Source organism: Alosa sapidissima, chromosome 19, assembly GCF_018492685.1.
Source record: "Alosa sapidissima isolate fAloSap1 chromosome 19, fAloSap1.pri, whole genome shotgun sequence".
NCBI lineage: Eukaryota > Metazoa > Chordata > Actinopteri > Clupeiformes > Clupeidae > Alosa > Alosa sapidissima.
The window spans coordinates 22681111-22702968 of record NC_055975.1 but is presented as its reverse complement, the minus strand read 5'-3'; the positions used below and the strand labels follow the sequence as shown (position 1 = coordinate 22702968).

The 21858-nt window shown below is 42.4% G+C and overlaps 2 protein-coding genes across 9 annotated transcripts in view; both read left to right on the top strand.

Moving 5' to 3' along the window:
* Positions 1-91: 91 nt before the first annotated feature.
* pank2 (pantothenate kinase 2) overlaps positions 92-21858 on the top strand; it is a 22270-nt gene continuing 503 nt past the window's right edge. Inside the window, exons 1-8 of one of the 3 annotated variants that reach the window (XM_042072469.1) lie at positions 92-519; positions 1472-1824; positions 4765-5009; positions 5749-5925; positions 6489-6612; positions 7169-7294; positions 8329-8426; positions 8563-9589. In XM_042072469.1, coding sequence (XP_041928403.1) covers positions 261-519; positions 1472-1824; positions 4765-5009; positions 5749-5925; positions 6489-6612; positions 7169-7294; positions 8329-8379 — 1335 coding nt within the window. In that variant the 5' untranslated portion in view covers positions 92-260 and the 3' untranslated portion in view covers positions 8380-8426; positions 8563-9589. Of the gene's footprint in view, positions 520-1471; positions 1825-4764; positions 5010-5748; positions 5926-6488; positions 6613-7168; positions 7295-8328; positions 9590-21858 lie in introns of those variants that run through there. The other 2 variants (XR_006025425.1, XM_042072468.1) reach the window with 2 other exon arrangements.
* loxl3b (lysyl oxidase-like 3b) overlaps positions 12598-21858 on the top strand; it is a 20094-nt gene continuing 10833 nt past the window's right edge. For 2 of the 6 annotated variants that reach the window (XM_042072433.1, XM_042072431.1), the window contains exons 1-7: positions 12598-12905; positions 16032-16373; positions 16913-17079; positions 17958-18184; positions 19817-19870; positions 20769-20843; positions 21701-21858. The exon at positions 21701-21858 is cut by the window's right edge and continues 53 nt beyond it. In XM_042072433.1, the coding sequence (XP_041928367.1) occupies positions 16040-16373; positions 16913-17079; positions 17958-18184; positions 19817-19870; positions 20769-20843; positions 21701-21858 (1015 nt within the window). In that variant the 5' untranslated portion in view covers positions 12598-12905; positions 16032-16039. Of the gene's footprint in view, positions 12906-14283; positions 14314-16031; positions 16374-16912; positions 17080-17957; positions 18185-19816; positions 19871-20279; positions 20297-20768; positions 20844-21700 lie in introns of those variants that run through there. The other 4 variants (XM_042072432.1, XM_042072434.1, XM_042072435.1 and 1 more) reach the window with 4 other exon arrangements.

Here is a 21858-nt window from a genome sequence, read left to right as displayed (position 1 = left end):
CTTCAAACCAATGCAAACGTAATGTTTACGCGCTGCAATCATAATGAAAAAGGGCCATTGGTGTAGCGGGACGTCAATCAATACGTGCCTCGCTGTATCAAATCGAAGGCGTGCATTTCTTGTGCTTGTAAACAGACATAAACACATCGCGATGTGAAATGAAATGGGGATTAATTTGATTATTACTTTACTGTTGTGTTTAAAAGCAGTTTTTCTAGCAAACATTCACTTCGCCTAGAATTATTCTTGACGCATTCTGAATGGAACTGAATGGTCATCAAACTGACGATGGAACGTCTGAGGAGACCGAGAATGATGAAGTCGTTAAACCGAAGAAGCCGCACCACCATCAACAGCCTCCATGGAAGGAAACGCAAAGTAGTGTTAGCTTTTCCGCTACAGCCGCCAACATGGAGGGCGCATCGGTATCGGCCGGGGGAAGTGCCTCAATCGCGCGGCGGACATCCAGCTCGACCATCGCTAGACAAAGGATCGACTCTCTAAAAAAGAACAGGCCCCGTAGGTTTTTAAGCCCTGTTAACGGGGGCAATTTTACCTGTAGCGATTATTTTAGCTAGCATGCTAACGTCAGATTAGGGGTGTCAAAACGTAGGTTGATGGTGGTCTATCTAACGTTATTTATATAGGTTGATGGTGGGCTATCTAGCGTTATTTACATTTGTCCCTGGATAGTTGTCGCATACACATGTCTGCGCCAGACTGTTCGCCTGTCTCCACATTTTGTGTCATATTAGCTGCAAGAAACCACAAGCTTCCATCTAACGGGCAGATGTATTAGAAGCTAGTGAGCTAACGTTGCAGCTAGTGCTAGATAACAAGCTAATTGAGACTCGCATAGGGCTAATTTATGGGATATTGGCTAATTTAGCAAATTATTTTCATGAACAAATTGAGCGAGCAATGGCAATGTTAACGTTTGCCATGCTAGAGTGGGTTTCGATCATGAGGTAACTATTTCATTAAATAATTAATTGCGCCTCAATATCTGATAAATTAAAGTGTCTTTGTAGACAGACATGCATTAACTACGCAGTAAATTAATCGTTAATCAGCGCATTGTCGTTAACTCAATTTTCATTTTATCTATATGTGCTATAATTTATATTTTATCTATGTGTACATTACGCTTTACTACCATATGCCCCAGGTAGCTGTTACGTTACAGCTGTATTCGGTCAAGATGGCGTCTCTCCCGAGTCCCATCATTCAAGCTCTGTTATGGTGAATGTGATTGAACAGCAAAGTGTTAACTTTACTTCCACTCTTGAAACACTGCCAGATACCCAATATATGCCTGCAGTATTTACATACTGCATTTTTTGCCTGCATCTAATAAAAAGTCAATAATGTTGTTGATCTTAACACGGTATTTTACACTCTGGGGAAACGCGTATTAAACATGTCCTTTACAGTTATTTATGCACATTGCTTATTTCTGTAACACATCTAGCATTCCCCTGGTTCGGCATGGACATTGGCGGGACGCTGGTAAAGCTAGTGTACTTTGAGCCGAAAGACGTGACAGCGGAGGAGGAGCAAGAAGAGGTTGAGAGCCTGCGCAGCATCCGACACTATTTGACATCCCACACGGCTTATGGAACTACCGGAATCCGAGATGTGCACCTGGAGCTGCCGGGGCTGTCACTGTGCGGCCGCACGGGCAGTCTGCACTTCATCCGATTCCCCACGCACGACATGGCCGCCTTCCTACAAATGGTTCGGGACAAGCACTTTTCCAGCCTACACACCACGCTTTGCGCCACCGGTGGAGGCGCTTTCAAGTTTGAGCAAGACTTTCTCAAGGTGGGTGGACGCACTGAAATACATGGATAAAAAACGTAATGGAATGTAATGGGTGCATGTAATAGCTGCACTGATTACATTATGTTACGGGTCATGCAAACATGCCGTTAAAAGGCCTTTGATTGACTGCCGCTATCCTTTTCTTTCACATACACAGGCAGCATTGATATTTACTTCAGGACAGTAGATACATATTTATATATGGAGACAAAAGTATTGGGACGCCTGCCATTGCTCCCACAGGAACTTCAATGACATTCCATTATACTGTATATCCAGGTATTGCTAAGTTACGTTAGGTATTCGGTATCTAGGTATCTAGCTAGGTATTTCCTCTCTGCAGCTATAATGGTTTCCACTCATCTGGGATGAATTTCCAGAAGATTTTACAGTGTCTGTGGACATTTTTGTCCATTCATATTTGTGAGGTCAGGCACTGATGTTGGACAAGAAGGCCTGTCTCGCAAATGTCTCTTCTAGTTCATCCTAAAGGTAATTGATGACACAGAGTAACTTGTTCTCTCTGTGGGGCAGTCAAGCTTTTCTACACCAAACTCGCCCATCGATGTCTTTCTGGACCTTGCTTTGTGCACCAGGATACAGTTATGCTGGAATGGAAAAGGGCATTCCAAAACTGTTCCCAAAGAGTTGGAAGCATATGATTGTCTAGCCTTCTAGATTTCTAGTGTTAACTATTCCCTGCACCAGCATGACTGTACGCAGTGCACAAAGCAAGGTCCTTAAAGGTGTTCAAGTGATTGTGATATGGAAGAACTTGACTGGCTTGCAGAGAACAGGGTTCTTTACACAGAACAGGGTTTTCTACGCCAGTGGTTCTCAACCTTTTTTCAGTGATGTACCCCCTGTGAAATATTTTTTCAGCCAAGTACCCCCTAACCAGCGCAAAGCATTTTTAGTTGAGAAAAAAAGACTTAAAACAGAGAACTGTGACATCAGTGTCTAATTTATTAAACTTTGGAACCACGACTCCATCCATAAACTTCAACCACGACTCCATCGTTTGAGTTTTGACAGTGATTGACAGGTAATGGCGGGTGGCATGTGACAGGTTGGGTCGAACCTTCCTGGTATGGGGGGACTCTGGGTTTTTAGGATAATGAAATTGAATAGCCTACTGAAATATAAAATTAATTTTATGAACTTATATTTTCCTGAAATATTTATTAAATAATTGTTTTAAAGTATTTTTACATGGATTCTATTTTTTAAATCTAATGTATGTATTAACCCTAAGCTGTTTTTAGGGCATTTTCACAACCTTTATTTATAAGGATCTATTCTGGTCATTGTAAGTGTCACACACACATATTATATATTGTTTTTTTCAGCAGAGTCTAGGCTATCCAGATCTGCCATCATTTCATGTATTAGTACTAGCATTTCAAATTCTATATTTTAAAGAATTAAAATATAAAAACATAAAAATTCTTATATTTTGACATGTATCTCACCACAGCAAGCTCATAGCTCTACATGCATTTCATGTGTGTGTAGCAGACTGTCCTGAATCTGGCAATATCATTGCCATGGTGGAGGAATTCTCTGGGGCTAAACAATTTACAGACATGTGGTGTGTGCCTTACAGAAATAAATGCCATTTTTTTTATTTAGTGATTTAATGACCTTTCTGCGCTCCATATCTGTGACACGAACTGATCTGACCTGACTTGACCATTTACGTGTTATAGCCTGTGTGTGCCTATGGTGTCTGCACTCATGATTCTCTACTACTTTTTACTGCATTGCCATGAACAAAATAAAGGCAAAAAAGGTGTTTCTTTGCCGAACAAATTGGGATGCAATATGAGCCTTGAATTGGATGCCATGCAGGAATTTGGTAGGATCTCAAAACCGGATTATGAACATGCTTTGCCATAGAGAAACACACAATAGCGTTTGATTATAAACATGCTTTGCTACAAAAACAGACAAAAAACGTGAGGTAAGTCGAGTTATATGAAGTAATTATTTTGCTGTCACTTCGTCTATTTTATAACTCAGAAGGATGTACTTGGTATCAAATGATAGCTCCGTGTCTCCTCTTTCATCTGACATGCGTGGCATATCTATCCGATCACAGGTCCGCGAGTAATTCAAACGAGAGTAATGGGTGTGCAGCATTGGTTTTTGTACATGACGTTAATATTTTGTAGTCACTTTGTCTGATTTCATAAGCCAGAAGGATCAACATACTTGCTATCAATGGATAGCCCTGTGTCTCCACTTTCATCTGATATGCTTGCCATATCTATGCGTTCACGGGTTGGCGAGTAAATCAAAAGAGAGTAATGGGTGCGCAGGTGAACGCAGAGAAGTAAAGACTAAATATGGTGCAATTTAATTTCATGATTTCTTTTTATTTTCATACTTTAACGTACAGACAAGTGCTTTGTCTCGTTGGAAAGCTCCACTTCTGCTCTGTCATGCAATAAAGGTTTCATCTCGCTGCGATGAACAGTTGCGGAGCAATGTAACAGAGAAGAAAGGGTGAGTTTTTGAGGCACTTTGCATCAATCGGGTTCTAAGGGTTAAAATCTCACGTATCCCCTGGAGTGCCTTCACGTACCCCCATTTGAGAACCACTGCTCTACACAACCAAACACCCTTGGGGTGAACTAGAACAGACTTGGCCAGCCCGGTTGTCAAACACCAGTGCCTAACCTGACGAAAACTCTTCTGAATAAATAGGCAACTCCATATTAATACCTATGGACATAGAATGAGATGTCATTGAAGGTCCTGTGGGTGTAATGACAGGCGTCCCAATACATTTGTCGATATAGTGTCTACGTATTTTATAATTTTGTTGTATCTCAGCCCAAGGAAGCTTTAACTTTGACAGTCTTACACAAACTGCTCATGATTGGTGTGCAGAAAAACAGCAGCTCATAAAATCAGTTGTTCTGTCTGTGTCTCAAGATGGCAGATCTAGAGTTGTGCAAGCTGGACGAGCTGGAGTGCCTGATCCGCGGCGTCCTCCACATCGACTCGGTGGTGCCCTCCGAGTGCTACTACTTCGAGACTCCCACAGACCTGGAGCACTGTGAGGAGAAGGCTTTCCCCCTGGAGAACCCCTACCCTCTCCTGCTGGTCAACATCGGCTCGGGAGTCAGCATCCTGGCTGTCTACTCCAAAGACAATTACAGGCGTGTCACCGGAACCAGGTACTCACTACTCAAGACACGCCAGGTTTATGTGGTTGGTTGTGTCTGATGAAGGCACCACTCTCGGTGGTATAAGATGATGCCGTTTTCAATGGAAGAGGCATAATCACTTTTAGTCTTTGGGTAAATATTCTCTAACTTAATAATGCCCCCAGTCTAAATACCATTCCCCCTGAATGGGCTCATCAAGGAAATGCCCTTAAAATTTTTTTGCATTTACATTTATCCATTTGGTGGACACTTTTATCCAAAGCAGAATAACATTTAAGCTATTAACATTTAAGCATTTGAACTTAACTACAGAGTTATAACTACAGCATTAGAATAACGTTTAAACTGCAGAGGAGACCATAGCTAGGAATTACCACTGCATCTGTCACTTCCTGGCACTTCATGCAAGGAGATTATCTCAATTACTGTCTGATCAATGCCATGGTCAAAACCAGGTTCACCAACAAAATGTCCCCCACTCTGATTTTAAATCAAATGATAATGTAGATACAGTAGCAATTTCCTGTGTATTAGCCGCATTGTGTATAAGCCGCAGGACAGTGTTTTATGCAAGTTAAAAGAAACAAAACCATATTAATACCATATTAACGGCCCCCTGTGTATTAACCTCATAGCTGAAGACATTTTGCAAAATCAATGTATAAGCCGCGGTTAATAGTTGGGGAAATTACAGTACCCTTTAGTCGTAGAGTTTGACTGTGACTGGTCTGTCCTCCCCCCTTCTCAGCCTGGGTGGTGGTACGTTCCTGGGCCTGTGCTGCTTGCTGACTGGCTGCAGCACCTTTGAGGAGGCTTTGGAGATGGCCTCGCTGGGGGAGAGCACACATGTGGATAAGCTGGTCAAAGACATCTACGGGGGGGATTACGAGAGGTTTGGCCTGCCAGGGTGGGCCGTGGCTTCCAGGTATTGTGTTACTTACTTAACCCTTAAAGGTGTAGGTTTTTGAACGTTCTAAGTTCCGCAACAATTGAAGGTTCTAAAATTCTATGTTGAATTCAATGAACCCAGATATTCTTTAGAACGTTCATTTCTCAACATTCCCGTCACACCAGTGTGACGGTACTCCTTTAAGGGTTAAATACTTCAAGATAGGCACACTCTTAGACACACACATATGCACATGTACTTCTTTTGCAGTTGTTCTCTCTCACACACATACACATAATCACACGCACATTCAAATTCACAGTCAATATTTAATTGACTAAAATACTACACACTACACACACACACATCTGTGGATGATTTTGATATTTAAGCATCTCTGAGACTGTTTTGAAGTGATGTCACTTAAAGACTCTCAAAAAGCGTCATTGTTTCTCATGCTCATCCTCAACAGATGTATCATCACAGGGAAGTGTAAAAATGTGTATTGTTCATGTGGGATGTATTGATGCTGACCTTAGTTTGTGGATCATATGGGTCATTCTGATTTTGTGTGTTTGTTTTTGTTTGCCCATGTTTAGTTTTGGGAATATGATGAGCAAAGACAAGAGAGAGTCTGTGTCCAAGGAGGATCTGGCTCGAGCGACCCTGGTCACCATCACTAACAACATCGGCTCCATCACACGCATGTGTGCTCTCAACGAGGTACAGTACATGCTGCCACTTAACGCACACACACACACACACATTCACACCCACCTAACACACACACACACAACACACAGGTCTTTCTCTCTTCTCTCAGCCTCTTTACAGTGCTGCCTTGTGGAATCTGATCAAGCAGCATTGTACAGGGCTATGAGAGCGTAGAGACCAACTACACACATCAGACAGCTTGGGATGCAGACAGGAAATACTGCCATCATACAGTCACCAAGTCTAATCATGCCTGAAGTACGATACAAGCATCATGATCCTGCATTCGTTACCTGCAAAGACAATTAGTCGAGTCAAGTCGGATTTATATGTGTTTGTACCAAAATGCTTTCAAGATTTAAAAAAAAAAAAAAAAAAAAGATTGAAACTAAGGAATGCATAAAACCTACAAAAATATGTGTAACAAAATCATTCATTTCAATTTATGTATGCAATTCAGAAGTGTAATCTAGACATTGGATAGTTTTGTTGTGTAACTGTAAGTGTGAATAGGGTTTGTGTTTATGCTAATGTATAATGATAAAGCAAATGTGTTTTTCATCAGAGCATTGAGAGAGTTGTGTTTGTGGGGAACTTCCTGAGAGTGAACACACTGTCTATGAAACTGCTGGCTTATGCCATGGACTATTGGAGCAAAGGACAACTGAAGGCTCTTTTCCTGAAACATGAGGTCTGTGTGTGTGTGTGTGTGTGTGTTTCACATACAAGCATGGCTTTTTTGTGTTGTGTTTGTGTGTGTGTGTATGTATATGTATATCAGAGCTTTCGCTGGATTTTTTTTTTTGGCCAGACAAAATGCCCGATAATTTTCCAGAACCGGTACCGGACATACAGAACATCTGCCGGACTATGTTTTAAATAGCCATAAATTCCTATATATTTAAACGGCACAAAATATTTCCACAATGCAGTTTATTAAGCGTCGTCAGCACCAGCAGTTTGTTTAGGATCAGCTTTGCACAAGCAGCGGAGAAGCATACTTTCATTAAGTTGCGCGAGCTGCTGCGCACACATTGCAAACAGACTAGCCTGTAATGCTACACAAGCGCATTAGTGGAGAATCGTGGGAGTCGGGAGAATTCCCAGTGGATCGGTAATGTTTTGCGGTCGGCATAGGTGAGCTTAAAAACAGGCACGAAATCGTTGTTTGTACAAGTTCATTACTGCGCGATCATACCCCCTTTTCTCTCACACCCAGCGGCCCCTCCTTACAGATCTGGTAGCTATATAACGAAGCATACACTGGATACACAGACCCTCACTGAAAGTTTTAGAACGGTGGTTGTGACCTCTTTAGTTGCCCTGGATTCCTCCCCACAAAATGTCCCAATAAATGACTTGAAAACCTGCTCAATAAATTAGCAAATGCAACTGCAACTCCTCCTTAGCCTTTTCTAGAATGAAAGCTTATTCCGCTACTTGGGCAAACTTGAAATAAAAAACGAACGTTTCATAGTTTCAAGTTTATATTAAGTTGTCGTGGTAACATATTGTAGGCTTATATGACGTTTTTATAATTTTTTTCTGCGGGACAACTACGCGTGAAACCGGACAATTTCCGGCTGTAGGCGGCTAACGTAAACTCTGATGCTTCTGAAAGTAAGGGTCATTTGTCTCTTGACGCATCACTCTAACTGTGTGTGTGTGTGTGTGTGTGTGTGTGTGTGTGTGTGTGTGTGTGTGTGTGTGTTCTTGTTTACGCAGGGTTATTTTGGTGCTGTGGGAGCATTATTGGAACTGCTAAACCCGTCCTGAACTTCCTCTTGAGCATCTCTCTTCACTGCTGAGCACCAAACATACATGTATGTTCGCACACACACACACACAAACACTTACAGTATATGTCTTATATGTGTGGTCCTTCATGCTCAGTCACAGATTTAAACCCACCTGTTAGTCACACCGTGTCTAATGTGTGCACTATCCCTTCACACTTAGGCCAGTCCCCGTCTGGGCCCTTTCTCTTCGTCTTCCCTCTGGAACTCTCTGTCATCATAATGCCTTAATGACAGAATAGAACAGAACACTCGCTCTGTAGACAGAATGCTGCACTCGCTGGGGCTCATTGGTGCCTTTGAGCCCTCAGCTGGACTTCTTAGCCCTGTTTGGGGGTTTGCTGTATCATAGTAGCACATGGTTAAGCCTTAACAAGCCTGAAAGAAGGGGAGACGAGCAGAGATGCTCATGCATCTCAGCAAATCCAGAATCCTGGGACGATGGTTATTGAGATCAGGGGAACGTTACGGTGAAAAATGTCTGTATGTTGCTAACTTCCTTAGTTAGAAGCATCGGCTTGTTTACCGTAGACCTGCACCGACAATCAGACAGAAGACCTTTTCAGGTCTGTTTCAGCTGGATAGGAGAGCCAAAGATCTTTGCTTTCTGTTGAATGTCAAAGATCTTTGCTTTCTGTTGAATGTCAAAGATCTTTGCTTTCTGTTGAATGTCAAAGATGTTCTATGTGTGTGTTTAATTTCCTTGGCGTCATCTGGTTGCATTGGAGTGGCATGTGGATCATCCTTGAAACAGATGTGTTCTGTTTTTAAGTGTTGCACAGAAATGAAACACAGAGCAGTTGCTTTTCCATTGAACTCCATTTCAGTTGATGTGGGACCATACACCAAAACCACACAAGGAAATTAGGACCTCCCTTACTTAGTGCATACCGGTATGCCGGTTCCTCACAGGCTGATGGAAACTGAAGGGTAAAGGTTTGTTCAACCTTTTGTTGTGTATATAATATTACAATTATATTGATATTGAACTGTGAGGGGGGGGGGGGGGGTTACTCTGAAGTGCCTGTAAGACAGAAAGTCTACATGCTGAAAATAGCTGTTTTCTATGCTGTTACACAAGCTATGAAGCTTACGCTTACCTGAAAAAAAATATTTTTTTACTGTAAAGACTATTGTTTGGTACTTTACTGTTTTTTTTTTTTGGTTGCAATAAAATATGTTTAAAATGATTTGAACTGTGTGGTTGCGCTTTCTTTTACAATTGTTAAAGTCCGTTTAGGCCAGGTGTTCTGAGGATTCTGGTTTTATAAACCTCTAAAGCCTAACTTTTCCCATCCTTTTACCATGGAATTGAATGCAGACCATTTTGATTTGGAAAGTTCATGTTGTACCAGAGATCCTTTCGTGAGTGACTACTGGTGTGAGGCTGGTGAGTAGACACAATTTCCAGATGATGTTTACCTGAGCTACCAGTTGGTCCGTATAGCCAATCGCACTGCTATGCTCTGGCCCTCAGGTGAACAGCTTCAGTCAGTCATTGGTCCAGTGCCATTCGCTTTATAAAACATCACGGTGTGTGGTGACTGGGGCGCAGCACGCTGTCTCGCAGACATCCTGTGAAGAGATACCTCAAAAATGGGGCACAGGATATTGCAATTCCTCTGGTGGAATGTGTACAAAAATCAAATGTCCATTTCTATATTCCCAGTGGTGCGAGATAGACTGGAGTTTTGTAGCAGAGAGGTGATGAAGATGATCAAGTTTGTTTCTGCCCACAGTGAATGGAAAGTGATCACTCAAGGATTGAACTGTGTTTAACGCTAACCAGACGGTTGTGCTAACTACTGCTCCACCTCATCATTTAGCGGGCACGGTCGGTTAGGTTATTTTGGTTTCCCTACTGATGTGCCCGTCTCCTAACCATTTGATAATGGGTTTGCAGTACCAAGGCGGCCAATCCGCCTCAACCGTGTTGGGAGTGGGCGTATGTTTTGGGGCAGACTTAGAGACACGCAGCACGCCCATTCACTGGGGACGGTGTTGAAATGCAGCTCAGATAGGAAATCCCCTGACACCGGGAGATGCAAGACAGCCAAATAGGCCCCTTATGAAAGTATTGGTTTGTGACAGGCAGAGGCATTTTAGGATGCAGTGCATGTCCCCTGTAGCAGTAATGAGCTAGACTCCTATTCTTAAACTCTAGTACTGTGTGATATAGACTCTACTAGTACTGTGTGTTATGCAGGGCTCAACGTTAACTGGTGGTTGCAGGCTTCTCAACCAGGCATGATGAGGTTGTTGCCAAAGCCAACCAAATCTGGTTGCCACCTGTAACAATTTGGAAGCCAAGGGCAACCATTATTGTCGACCCCTGGTGTTATGTATTTGCTCTAAGAAAGCCAGGCTGACATTTGTCTGGATGTTACTCATCAATTGCACCTCTGCTCAGCAGATATCTTTGAAAAGATTTCTGACCAGCTTTCAACAGCATCACAAAATATGTTTTCAGTGACGCAGCTTTGCCAACCAGCCCACAGGACAGTTCAGAATCAGTTTTATTGGCCAAGTATATTTACATATACAAGGAATGACTTTGGTAGGCGTTAACAATCTGTACATTCAACACATAGACATGTAGTAGCAAAACATTCAATAGACAATAGTAATAAATAATAATAAGCTTTATTTGTATAGCACCTTTCATACACAGAATGTAGCTCAAAGTGCTTTACATTTGGAGCATGTAACACAATAATATAGTCAGTCAGTCATTATCAATCACTTTCAGACACATACTGTACAATATAGACAACAATATACATAAAGGCACATATCAACGTATTAACATAATATACAAAATACAATATACAAATAAGGCATAGTACCAAGACAAGTACACGTGGAGTGGATATAAAAAGCAGAAGTAACAGTGTAAATGTATGTTTGTAATGTGTGCAAGATACAGTTGTAGAATGTCTATCAAGTATGATGCAATAACACAATAACAACCACCAAAGATGTCAAAACACTTGGTGAGTCTTTTGAATGAGAGAAAATGTCTTAATATTCCTGAAACACTTCAGGCACTAATTTGAAAGATAGTCCTACATTTAACTAAAGCTCATAACTAGACAAAATCAATGTATTAATTTGACACCATGGTAAACAGCAAACCTTAATGAATGAGCTCACTGCTCCCACATGCCACATGATGGCAGAAGTTCATGCACCAGAACTTTTCTTGCTTCCCACAACACCTGGCTTCAGTAATTGTCTGCAGTTGGAAGGTTGTACTGTATAAGGTCAACTAATGTCGTCCAGATCCAGATCAGTCAGACACCAGGCGAGGCACCTTGGTTTGGCATACTAGGTGATAAAGACTGCCCTCAGCCCTGAGCTGGATAGATACACGATGGCACAGTGGACCTGAGTTACACCATGTGGAACAGGCATGATAGAGGGCCATCCGGCCTTATTACTTTTAGGACCCATGTATTGTAATAAGATTAACACAGTGTGCATTGTTACTCTCATTGTTGCAAGTAGCTTAAAAGCAGAATCTGCAGGGTAGAGGTGATCTGTCTTCCATGGAGGTTTGGGTTTGGTATAGATAAGCTGGCCAAGGCATCAGGTTACCTCTGAGGCTGACAGCCATGTCAACTCAACCGATTGTCCATTCTGTGGTTGACAGAGGTCTAGATGGTCCACAGGGAGTACCATCTCGGAGACTCAATTGCAAAGCAGTCAAGCCAGCTGGAACATTTATTTTGTATTATTTAATGGGCCTAAACATAAATTATTTATACAATTACGATATACAATTATCTAGGCATACTTACAGTAAGAGTAAAGCAACTCTGAAACCTAGTAAAGTGTGGGGGGCATACCTTGTATTAATTTCAGTTGTGTTGAGCATTGTGTGACAACTAGACAACATGGTTTAACCTTTCAACCATACAGGGTTTCTGTAAATTTGATGAAAGCAAAAATTTGAATTCCAAATTATCAAAAATTAAATAAAAAGGATTTTATATATATATATATATATATATATATATATATATATATATATATATTATATTTTTTTTTTTAAATAATAGGCTATACCTGAAGGACCTACATAACGGGCACGTTTCACTGTTACACAAGTGGAAATCTCTTACGGAACCAATGAAAGAACCAGTGTTAGTTTTTTCTCTAGGAAAAATCCTGCCCCCTCTCAAGATGTGTAGAGTCGTCCACGAGTCAACTCCACCTCCCTCCTTCTCTCTCCCTCCTCTGTATCCCATCACTCTTACTTTCACTGCTGTACAGCTGGCAATTTATAGACAAAAGGACGGTAGTGATTATGGACCATTAGGTGCTTTTCCCCGTAAAGATTTGTTTCTAAATTAGGCTGACGGTCTGGATGACCTTCTTCTGTCGGACGAAGGATATCCGTGGCTGCATAATTAGTAGCCAACTGACCAAAAATTGGAGTTATCGCGTATGAGCGGACAAAAAAAGTACACGGAATTTTGAAACCGGCTGTCTGGAGTCCCACTGGTAAGTTCAAAATATGTCTTTGCTGTTAGTATCTGTCAGGGAGAGAGCCTGGCTTTGTGCCTGTATCAAAAACCAAAACTGTTCTTCCTTTTCAGGTTTAGCTATTTGGACTGCAGTTACGATTTGATTTGATATGCCGATTATGTCATTTGTGCAGCCTGTCATTTTCAACAGTGTATAGGCCTATCTGTTTATATTTTAAAACAAACTTCCTGGTGTTGTTGACCGAGGAGAATCATACTCCTCCCAGTACAAACTATGAGATTCTTTTGAAGCATCTCATTCTCTCTCGATCTCTCTCTCTCTCGCAAACTTCTCAGTCTCTACGGTCAGAGTTAATGTAGCAGTTGGTGTGTTAAATACACACTTGGCCTGCTGAAAGTAACGAAATACCCAAGTTAAAATCTGAAGTTGAAAACATCTGGTTTGGACTTCTATAGGGAAAACAGGTGTCAAATTGGATCCTGTATCAGGACTTAACCTAACCCCCCCCCCCCCCTTCTCTCTCTCTCTCTAAACGTGCGCCTTTGTGTGTGTGCACGTTAGGCTATAGGCTACGACCAGGGAATAATTTTTAAAATACCTAATATTGAATCATTTCCAGCAGCACCCATTGTGGCATAAGTTTAAATCTAGGTGCTTATAAGCCAAACAAAATAGCCTATAATATTTAGGATGTGTGGAGTTGCTGTTGATAAACCGCCGGAGAGCTAGCTGACTGTGGGATGCATGATGGGTTAAGTGTGTTAGTATACTGTAGGGATTTGTATTGACTTTTCGCCACTCATTTAGGCATAGGCACTATGCGCAGCTGCTGTATGTTGTGCCTCGTTAAAGACACACTATGCAGGTTTTTTAGCTTCATATGCAAGTTTGTTAGCTTCATTTACCTTCATTTACCAGCTTCAGAGTCATTGGAATTGTTATATGACTTTTTCGGGTTGAATGGTCGCCGTCTCGCTTCCCCCTAGCGCCTGTGAGCGAAAAAAACACCCTTGCAACTTAGGGCCGGCGGGCCGACGGCCTCAGTGTCAGGAAGTATAAGTGTAACGAATTGCTTTACTGCATTCAAAAACACAGGCACTGGCTAGAAAAAGGTAGCAATGGAGTTTCTCAGACATTCGTCATGACAGAGCAAGCGAAAAATAAGCAAAAAAAAAAAAAAAACAGTAAGGAAATTGCCAATACTGCATAGTTTAACTTTAAAGGTGTTTACAGCGCAACCACATGAAGTCTATGCTATAATGTAACCTAGGCCTACGTAGCTTCTGTACGAATGAATGCTGGTCCATCCAGCAACGTCATAACAGTGACATCATATTCCAAGTTAGGCTAGGCTACTACACCTTCACAGCATTTTGGCTGGAGTTGGAAGGTAACAGGTTTTCTCAATGGTCTCCGGAGTCGGGTTAGTGTAAAACTCGAATGCGCCAGTCAAGGAAAAAAAATCCATTCCAAAATAACATTCCATTGTCCCTCGAGGCCGAGGGTCTCCAAATATCCTCGACTGCCAGTCTAGATCACAGTTTATGGTCTCTGATCACTGTCTGACAATGGGCCAGTGTTCATAGGCAGCCTTCTTTCTCGCACTTGACAGTTGTGATAACTCAGTCTGTCAATCATAATGCGTCCGTCATTTCTGTTTATTAGTGACTCAACATTGGTGCGGTCTTAAGGCGGATCTGGGCAGGGGTCTGTTAAGTGATGGCGCGACCTTAAAAGAGAGGGTCTGAGAGGAATGCCAGAATACTCTGGAGGATAAGGGTCCAGATCCTAATCACATTTGAAAGTCTGCTACCTAAACTGCTGTGTCTGGGCAGGTGGGACGGCTTCAACCCACCGGAGGCTCGACTTCTGCCTCACCAAATATAATTATCTGCTTGAGGCAGCAAGGATTTTTTCCCCTCAAAAGGACACACACACACGTGTATAGCCTATAGAGAGTGGCAGTGTTTTGGGGTTGTTGCATGACAAAAGCTTATAAAGGTTTTAATTACAGTGCACTAAAAGTGATGAGGGTTGAAATGTAATTACATCAATCATAATTGATTACCCAAATGTGTGAGGCTTGCAGAATCATGTAAAATGTATGATATAATAATGACTAGAGTGTGGGTGAAAGTCTCCTGTTGAGCCAACTCTGTGAGTGTGAATGTGTGTGTGTGTGTGTGTGTGTGGAGGGGGGTTAAGGCAAAAGCCAGTTTTGTAAGACAGATTGATGTTTCCTTATCAAGCATTTGTGATGTATTGGTATGGTGTATTTTACATGACATAACAGTGACAGGACAGTAAATACTTTTTTTTTTCTTTTCTTATTTGCTTGATGAAGATCTGTTGAGATTGAAACATTGTCTTGTAAGAATAAATCAAGTATTTCTTGGAGCCCATATACAGTATGCAGACCATCTCCTTCTCTCTCTAGGACAGTAAATATCCCTTTGGTGTAATGGGAACCTCCCACACAGAGGCAAATGTGTTTCGCATTACTCTGTCTTCAGAGCAACCTGTTTTTTTATGGGCCAGGGTTGAAAGGTCAAGTTAGAAACTTAACAGACACCTGCCAAAAGCTGCCCCTCAGTTGGAAACCGTTAGCGCTAATGTTCAATACTATCATGTCCATGTTGTATTACAGTCCAATGAATAAGCATGTGCATTGTAATCTCATTTAAAAGTGAATTTATTCAAATATGGGTTGCATCTGGGAAAGTCTGACCCATGCAGTATGCATGTTCTTGGTCTAAAATGCACTCTGGCTTAGGACTGGTCAATAAATCAAATTAAACGATCCATTGTCAATTATGACTTCCCATGATTATGAAAAAACATAATCCAAATATAGCCCGACGATTATTTTGCTGCATTCGGTTTTGCAACAATGCACTCTTTTTGTGTATAGTTATAAACAGTTATTTACTGTTACACAAATATTCATGATTATGATTTTTGCCATAATCGAGCAATTCTACTCTTGCTCCAGTTTGACCATATTGCAGCTCTCATTTTGATGAATTTTGACTTAATTTCTGTGTAACGGAAGCACATAACATCATGCTGTCTGTGTTTTTTTTTTTTACATTCACTGACAGTCCCATAACTTCCCCCTCTTTTTGAAACCCTGTTATGCAGGTTCACTAATGGATCTCTGTCATTGGTGGAGGTATACAGTCACACTCCTAATAGGGGTGTGGTCTACCTTGTGTCTGGCTCAGACCACACCCCCAATACAGACCACACCTCGTACAAAGTCCACACTTGCTCCCACGCAACAGTCCGAGCGTCTCAAGTTCCGCTTGGCCGGTTACCCTCGGAAACACAACGAGGGGCGCATCGAGGTGTTCTATAAGGGCGAGTGGGGAACCATCTGCGACGATGACTTCACGTTGTTCAATGCCCACGTTCTCTGCCGACAGCTGGGCTTTGTTTCCGCCACTGGCTGGACACACAGCGCCAAGTATGGAAAAGGAGCAGGTACACACACACACACACACACACATACTCTCTCACTCTCTCTCTCTCTCACACACATTCTCCTGGGGCCACCACCATGAGCTCTGTCTTATTACTGTTGAGTTTGAGTAGGACAAGTTTGTGGACATCCATGATTTGAGTTCCTGCAGGCAGTAGACAAGTTGTGTGGGTGGGAGCTGGGAGGAGGGGTTTGTGCTGATATAAAGTTTAGTGTCATCGGCGTAGCAGTGGAAGTTGAGTCCATGTTTACGGATGATATGACCTAGGGGTAGCATGTAAATGGTGAACAGCAGAGGACCAAGCACAGAGCCCTGGGGCACGCCATGGTTAGAGGGTGCTGGATCAGAGTTGGAGCCATTTAGGGTGATGAATTGTTTCCAGTCTGTGAGGTAGGACGAATCAGGACTGTGCCACTGAGGCAGATGAGCTCAGAGAGGAGGTGGAGAAGGATTGTATGGGAAACTGTATCAAAAGCTGGTAATATACAAATACAAATATAATTAGACACCTGTCACATTTGCAATCTTGTTTGTGTGCAGGCAAGATCTGGCTGGACAACGTCCAGTGCAGTGGCAGCGAGACGAGCATATCTGTGTGCAAGTCACGAGGCTGGGGAAACAGCGACTGCACACACGACGAGGACGCTGGAGTAATCTGCAAGGATGAGAGACTGCCAGGATTCGTTGACACTGAAAATGTCATTGAGGTACACACACACACACAGACAGGCTCTCATTTTTCCTCAATAAATACATGCACACGCAGACCCACAAAAACAGACACACACAAACAAACACACACACACACAAACTAGAGACAGAGAGGTCAAAGCCACATGAAATCAGGATATATGTTTACTCAAATCTACAAAAATATCTAGGACACGCCAAGGCACTGAGTTACACACATCCAGAGACATACCAACACACCCACACAAACACACAGAAATACACACTCTCTCTCTCTCTCACACACACACACACACACACACACACACACACACACACACACAGAAATACTCTGACACTCGTTTGATGTCCTTAGAAACATTGAAGAATTTTGATTGGGATAGAACTGCAGGAAAAGACGCCTTTTGCACTTAAACCACTTTAATCTGTAACTCTAGGAATAACATAACAGTGCATGCCCCCCTCAACATGTGTACACAAGCACCAGTCAGTCCCTCCAGGAGTTTGTTGTGGTGATTACGGCTAAATAAAAGTAATATGCTGCAGGAATTCTCAAAAGTGGAAATGGCAGTGATTCTGAGTTGAAATCAGTTGCAATATTCAATGACTGAGCATTGTTCTTGTGGAAATGTTGCAGTAATAAGAGAACATTACTATCTGCATCTTTGAATTGTCTTGAATTTGTGAAAACACAAGATTGCAAAAATCCTAGAGATACCAATTACTGTTTACAGTAATCAGTAGCCTACTGATTGGTCCCTCCATCTCAGATTAGTGTTACATCAGTGCTGATTGGTCCCTCATTCTCAGATTATCGTTACATCAGTGCTGATTGGTCCCCCCATCTCAGATTAGTGTTTACATCAACTGATTGGTCCCTCCATCTCTTTCTCAGGCTCTCTCAGGGCAGGGGGACGAGTACCACATCGAGGAAGTGCGTCTGCGCCCTGTGGTTGCCACAGCAAAGCGCCGTCTCCCGGTAACGGAGGGCGTGGTGGAGGTGCGCTACAAGAACAGCTGGTCTCAGGTGTGTGACCGCGGCTGGACCCCCAAAAACTCCCGCGTCATCTGCGGCTTGATGGGGTTCCCCCACGAGAGGAAGGTCAACAAGAACTTCTACAGGTAAACCTCACAATCACTCGAAATGAACAGCATATTTCCTGGAGAAATAATTACACTTTAGCCTAATATCGTGCCCGGGGTTCAGATAAGAGAAAACTGCATTACTTCACAGCTGGAAAGAAGATACTGCACTGTGTTGCTCCAGAGAGTACACGTCTCATTTTGAACTCAGAAAACACTCATTGTTTTATACCACACTGTCATTTTGTATGATATCACAGGTTTTGAGTGCAGCTCCAAGCACAGTGATGTTTCCTCTCAGACGTTGTGGTGAGGCATAGTTTTGTTTGATGTGTTAAACTCAGGGCTGGAGGAGAGCTCTTATGATGTGAGGTCTTTATTTATAGTGCACAGATTCACCCCTGTGATTTCAACTACTGTAAACACACGGTTAGTGTTTAGGATGGAGGGGGCGTAGCTCCAGAATGTTTGCAGAGTGTTCACGGAATGTTTGCAGAATGTTGGAGGACAGTGAGGACAGGAGGAAAGTTTTGGCGGCATTCCAGAACAGGGGTTTTCATAACTGTGACCAGGATGTTGGAGATCCCCCCCCCCCCCTCTCTTACTCTCACTCATGCTGTCTCGTTCCCACTGCCATGAGAGGAAGTGTAGTGTTTTCTCTCATTCGTCTGAGAAAAGGGAGGTCGGCACTGTTCCAGAACACACACACTCACTTAAACACATACATACACACACGCGCACACACACACACACACACACATACAATCTGGTCTTAGTGCTGCTGTGGCCGTCTCACCTCAGAATGCCAGACAGGAGGAAAGTTTTATTTGGGGAAAAAGAGGTAGGGAGAGAGGAAGAGAGGAAGAGAGAGGCAAGAAAGTGGGGGGGGGGGGGGGGGGAGGTCAGCAAGGGGTACAGCTAGTAGGCGTTAGGGGTATTTTTCCAACGTCCAGACACCAGAATTCAGTGGAATGTTGGAGGAATGTCTCACTTTTGGGAATTCCAACCCCTAACACCCTCAAATGACTACAATGTGGTGTGTGTGTGTGTGTGTTTGTGTGTGTGTGTGAGAGAGAGAGAGAGAGAGAGAGAGAATGTACATGTGTGTGTGTGTGTGCGTATATGTGCGCATTAATGAAGAATTTCATTCTGGATTACATTAAATGGTAACTGAAGTTTATTCCTAATTGATTGTTGGAATCGTATGAGTGCACTTCTGGAGTATGACCTTAGGACTTGTAAATGGAAACAAGAGAACCCCAGTTTGTTTTCATGTGTATGTGTATATCAGTGAGTGTACATTTATGAAAACAGCGAAATATGATAAACAGAGGTTATTTTAGTGTTGATGTATGTATTTCTTTTCAATGTACAAAGGGTTGGCTGTGAGCATGTAGGTATGACTTGCACATATGATTAATTCCAGATGGGCAACACCAACCATTCTGACAACCGTTCAGACAAGCATCCCTATGCTATTGAGTGTGTGTGTGTGTGTGTGTGTGTGTGTGTGTGTGTGTGTTTGTGTGTGTGTTTGTGTGTGTGTGTGTGTGTGTGTGTGTGTGTGTGTGTGTGTATTCAAGCCATCGAGTCATCATTGTGTAAATGCCTAGTTTGTGCAGTGTGTCTGTTGTGTGTGTATGAGTGAAAATCTGTGCTGTCACTTTGCAGGCGTCTCAAAAGATCAGCTGAGGCTAAAGGCAAAGTTACAGTAGCGGCTAGCAGGTACTATCTGAGAGGAAGAACTGAGCCTGTTCTTCCTCTAGATTGACAGGCACACACACACTGTGTGTGTGTGTGTGTGTGTGAGAGAGAGAGAGAGGAAGAGAGAGAGAGAGAGCGTGTGTGTTCCTGTAAGCGTGGTAGTAGTCTTAATTAGTAGTCTTAATCACTCACATCCTCTTATACACCAGCATACTGTGCTATTGTGTGTGTGTGTGTGTGTGTGTGTGTGTGAGATTGAAAAAGCCAACTCAGTTCTGTGTGTAATTCTTGTTCCACATCTGTTTCATTGCTGTTTGAATATGAACACAGTGAGTTGGCCACTCTTTACTCTTTGGCATGGGACTTTTTTTGCCACATAACTGAGTTGCTTTGTCATTTATTTACCGAATCCCACACAGATCCCATGCGACTCCAACAGCAGTAAATGTGAGTCATTAAGCTCGCAGACCATCCGCTGGGATAATAGACATTAATGGACATTAATGGTGGTTGTGGGTGATTGTGAAGGAGGTAGAGAGGTTTCTTACGGTCCATGAGGATGTCGTGACCATGTGTTGTGACTCACTGTGGGCGCCTGCTGGATTTACTAACATAAACTAATACTTCCATGCTTTAAATCCTCATTGTGAGACTAAGTCCATTATGTGTATGTCTATGTTTCATCATGAAATCATTTATTCAATCACATCATTGCTTAGCACACTGCTTTGTTGTTTGCTTTTGTGATCTTATGTGCTTATTGTTGTTGTCAGCCTAGTGCGTGTGTGTGTGTGTGTGTGTGAAATGCTGTATTTTCTAGTCTTTCTTGAATGGTGTGTTTTGTGTGTGTGTGTGTGTGCAGTGCACACATGTGTGTCTCTATGTGTAAGTCTGTTTGTAATCAATGTTTGCGTTGCAGGCAGAAACTCAAATCCAAAGCTAATGCTAAAGCTAACGCTAACGTTAAAAACAGCGCCATCACCACAAATAAAAGGTAACCTTGGAAACCAAACAGCCAACCAACCAACATCTTCCATGTCAGTTTTGTCCCGACACGGAGATCTCATTCTTTACTAACCTCCCCGGCGTGACCTGTGGATGTACTGACATTGTAGGGCTCACATCCAGTGTCCTCAATGAATGAGAGTGAATGGAGCGGAATGGCTAAAAACAACCTTTTGATTAGACTTCAAAAGCACATAAGAGCATTTCCATTAATATATAAACAAAATTATGTCATTACATTAATGAGATACTGAAATCTCTTATACTAAAATGAAAAATGAAATGAAGCTCCAGAGATCTCTCCTTCAGTTTGGATTTTTCTGATTTGGACCAATTGGGAGGCTCTTCTGGGTGTCATGTGACTTCACATGGGCCTCACACAGAAGACTGGAGAGTTCCGGAAACTGTCCTTTGGTGTTTGGTCTGATTCAGCACTCAACTCAACTCTTGGTTTTGTTTTCTCCTCTCCCTCAGGAAAACTACTTCAGTTTGGATTACTCTTTTGGTAGCATTTAGCTATCCATTGACATTCCCTCCTAACATAGTTAGATTGTTTTGTGCTAATATCTGTTCTCAGAAATGCTTACCTACACTAAATAATCATATTCTTTCTTCTCACATACTTTTCTCATCCTGACATCACTTTCCCACATAATTATCTGCTATATAACTTTCAACTATTATTTTTGTCCTTACACTTCCTAAACACATCTTGTCTCTCCATACATAACCTTCCTCTTTGGTGGTGGAACCCCTTTCACTGCTTTCCCACATGTGAAGGCCTTCTCAGCATCCTTACTAGTGTGCATATCACTGATTTTTAACACTTCCTACTGATGTCTGCAGGCTGTACACGGAGCGTCAGAAGAGTCACTTCCTGGTTCACTCGGTGGCCTGCTTGGGCACTGAGGTCCACTTGGCCGCGTGCCCGCTGGAGTTTAATAAGGGCAACAGCAGCACAGGGGCCTGTGAGGACGGAATGCCCGCAGTGGTCAGTTGTGTGG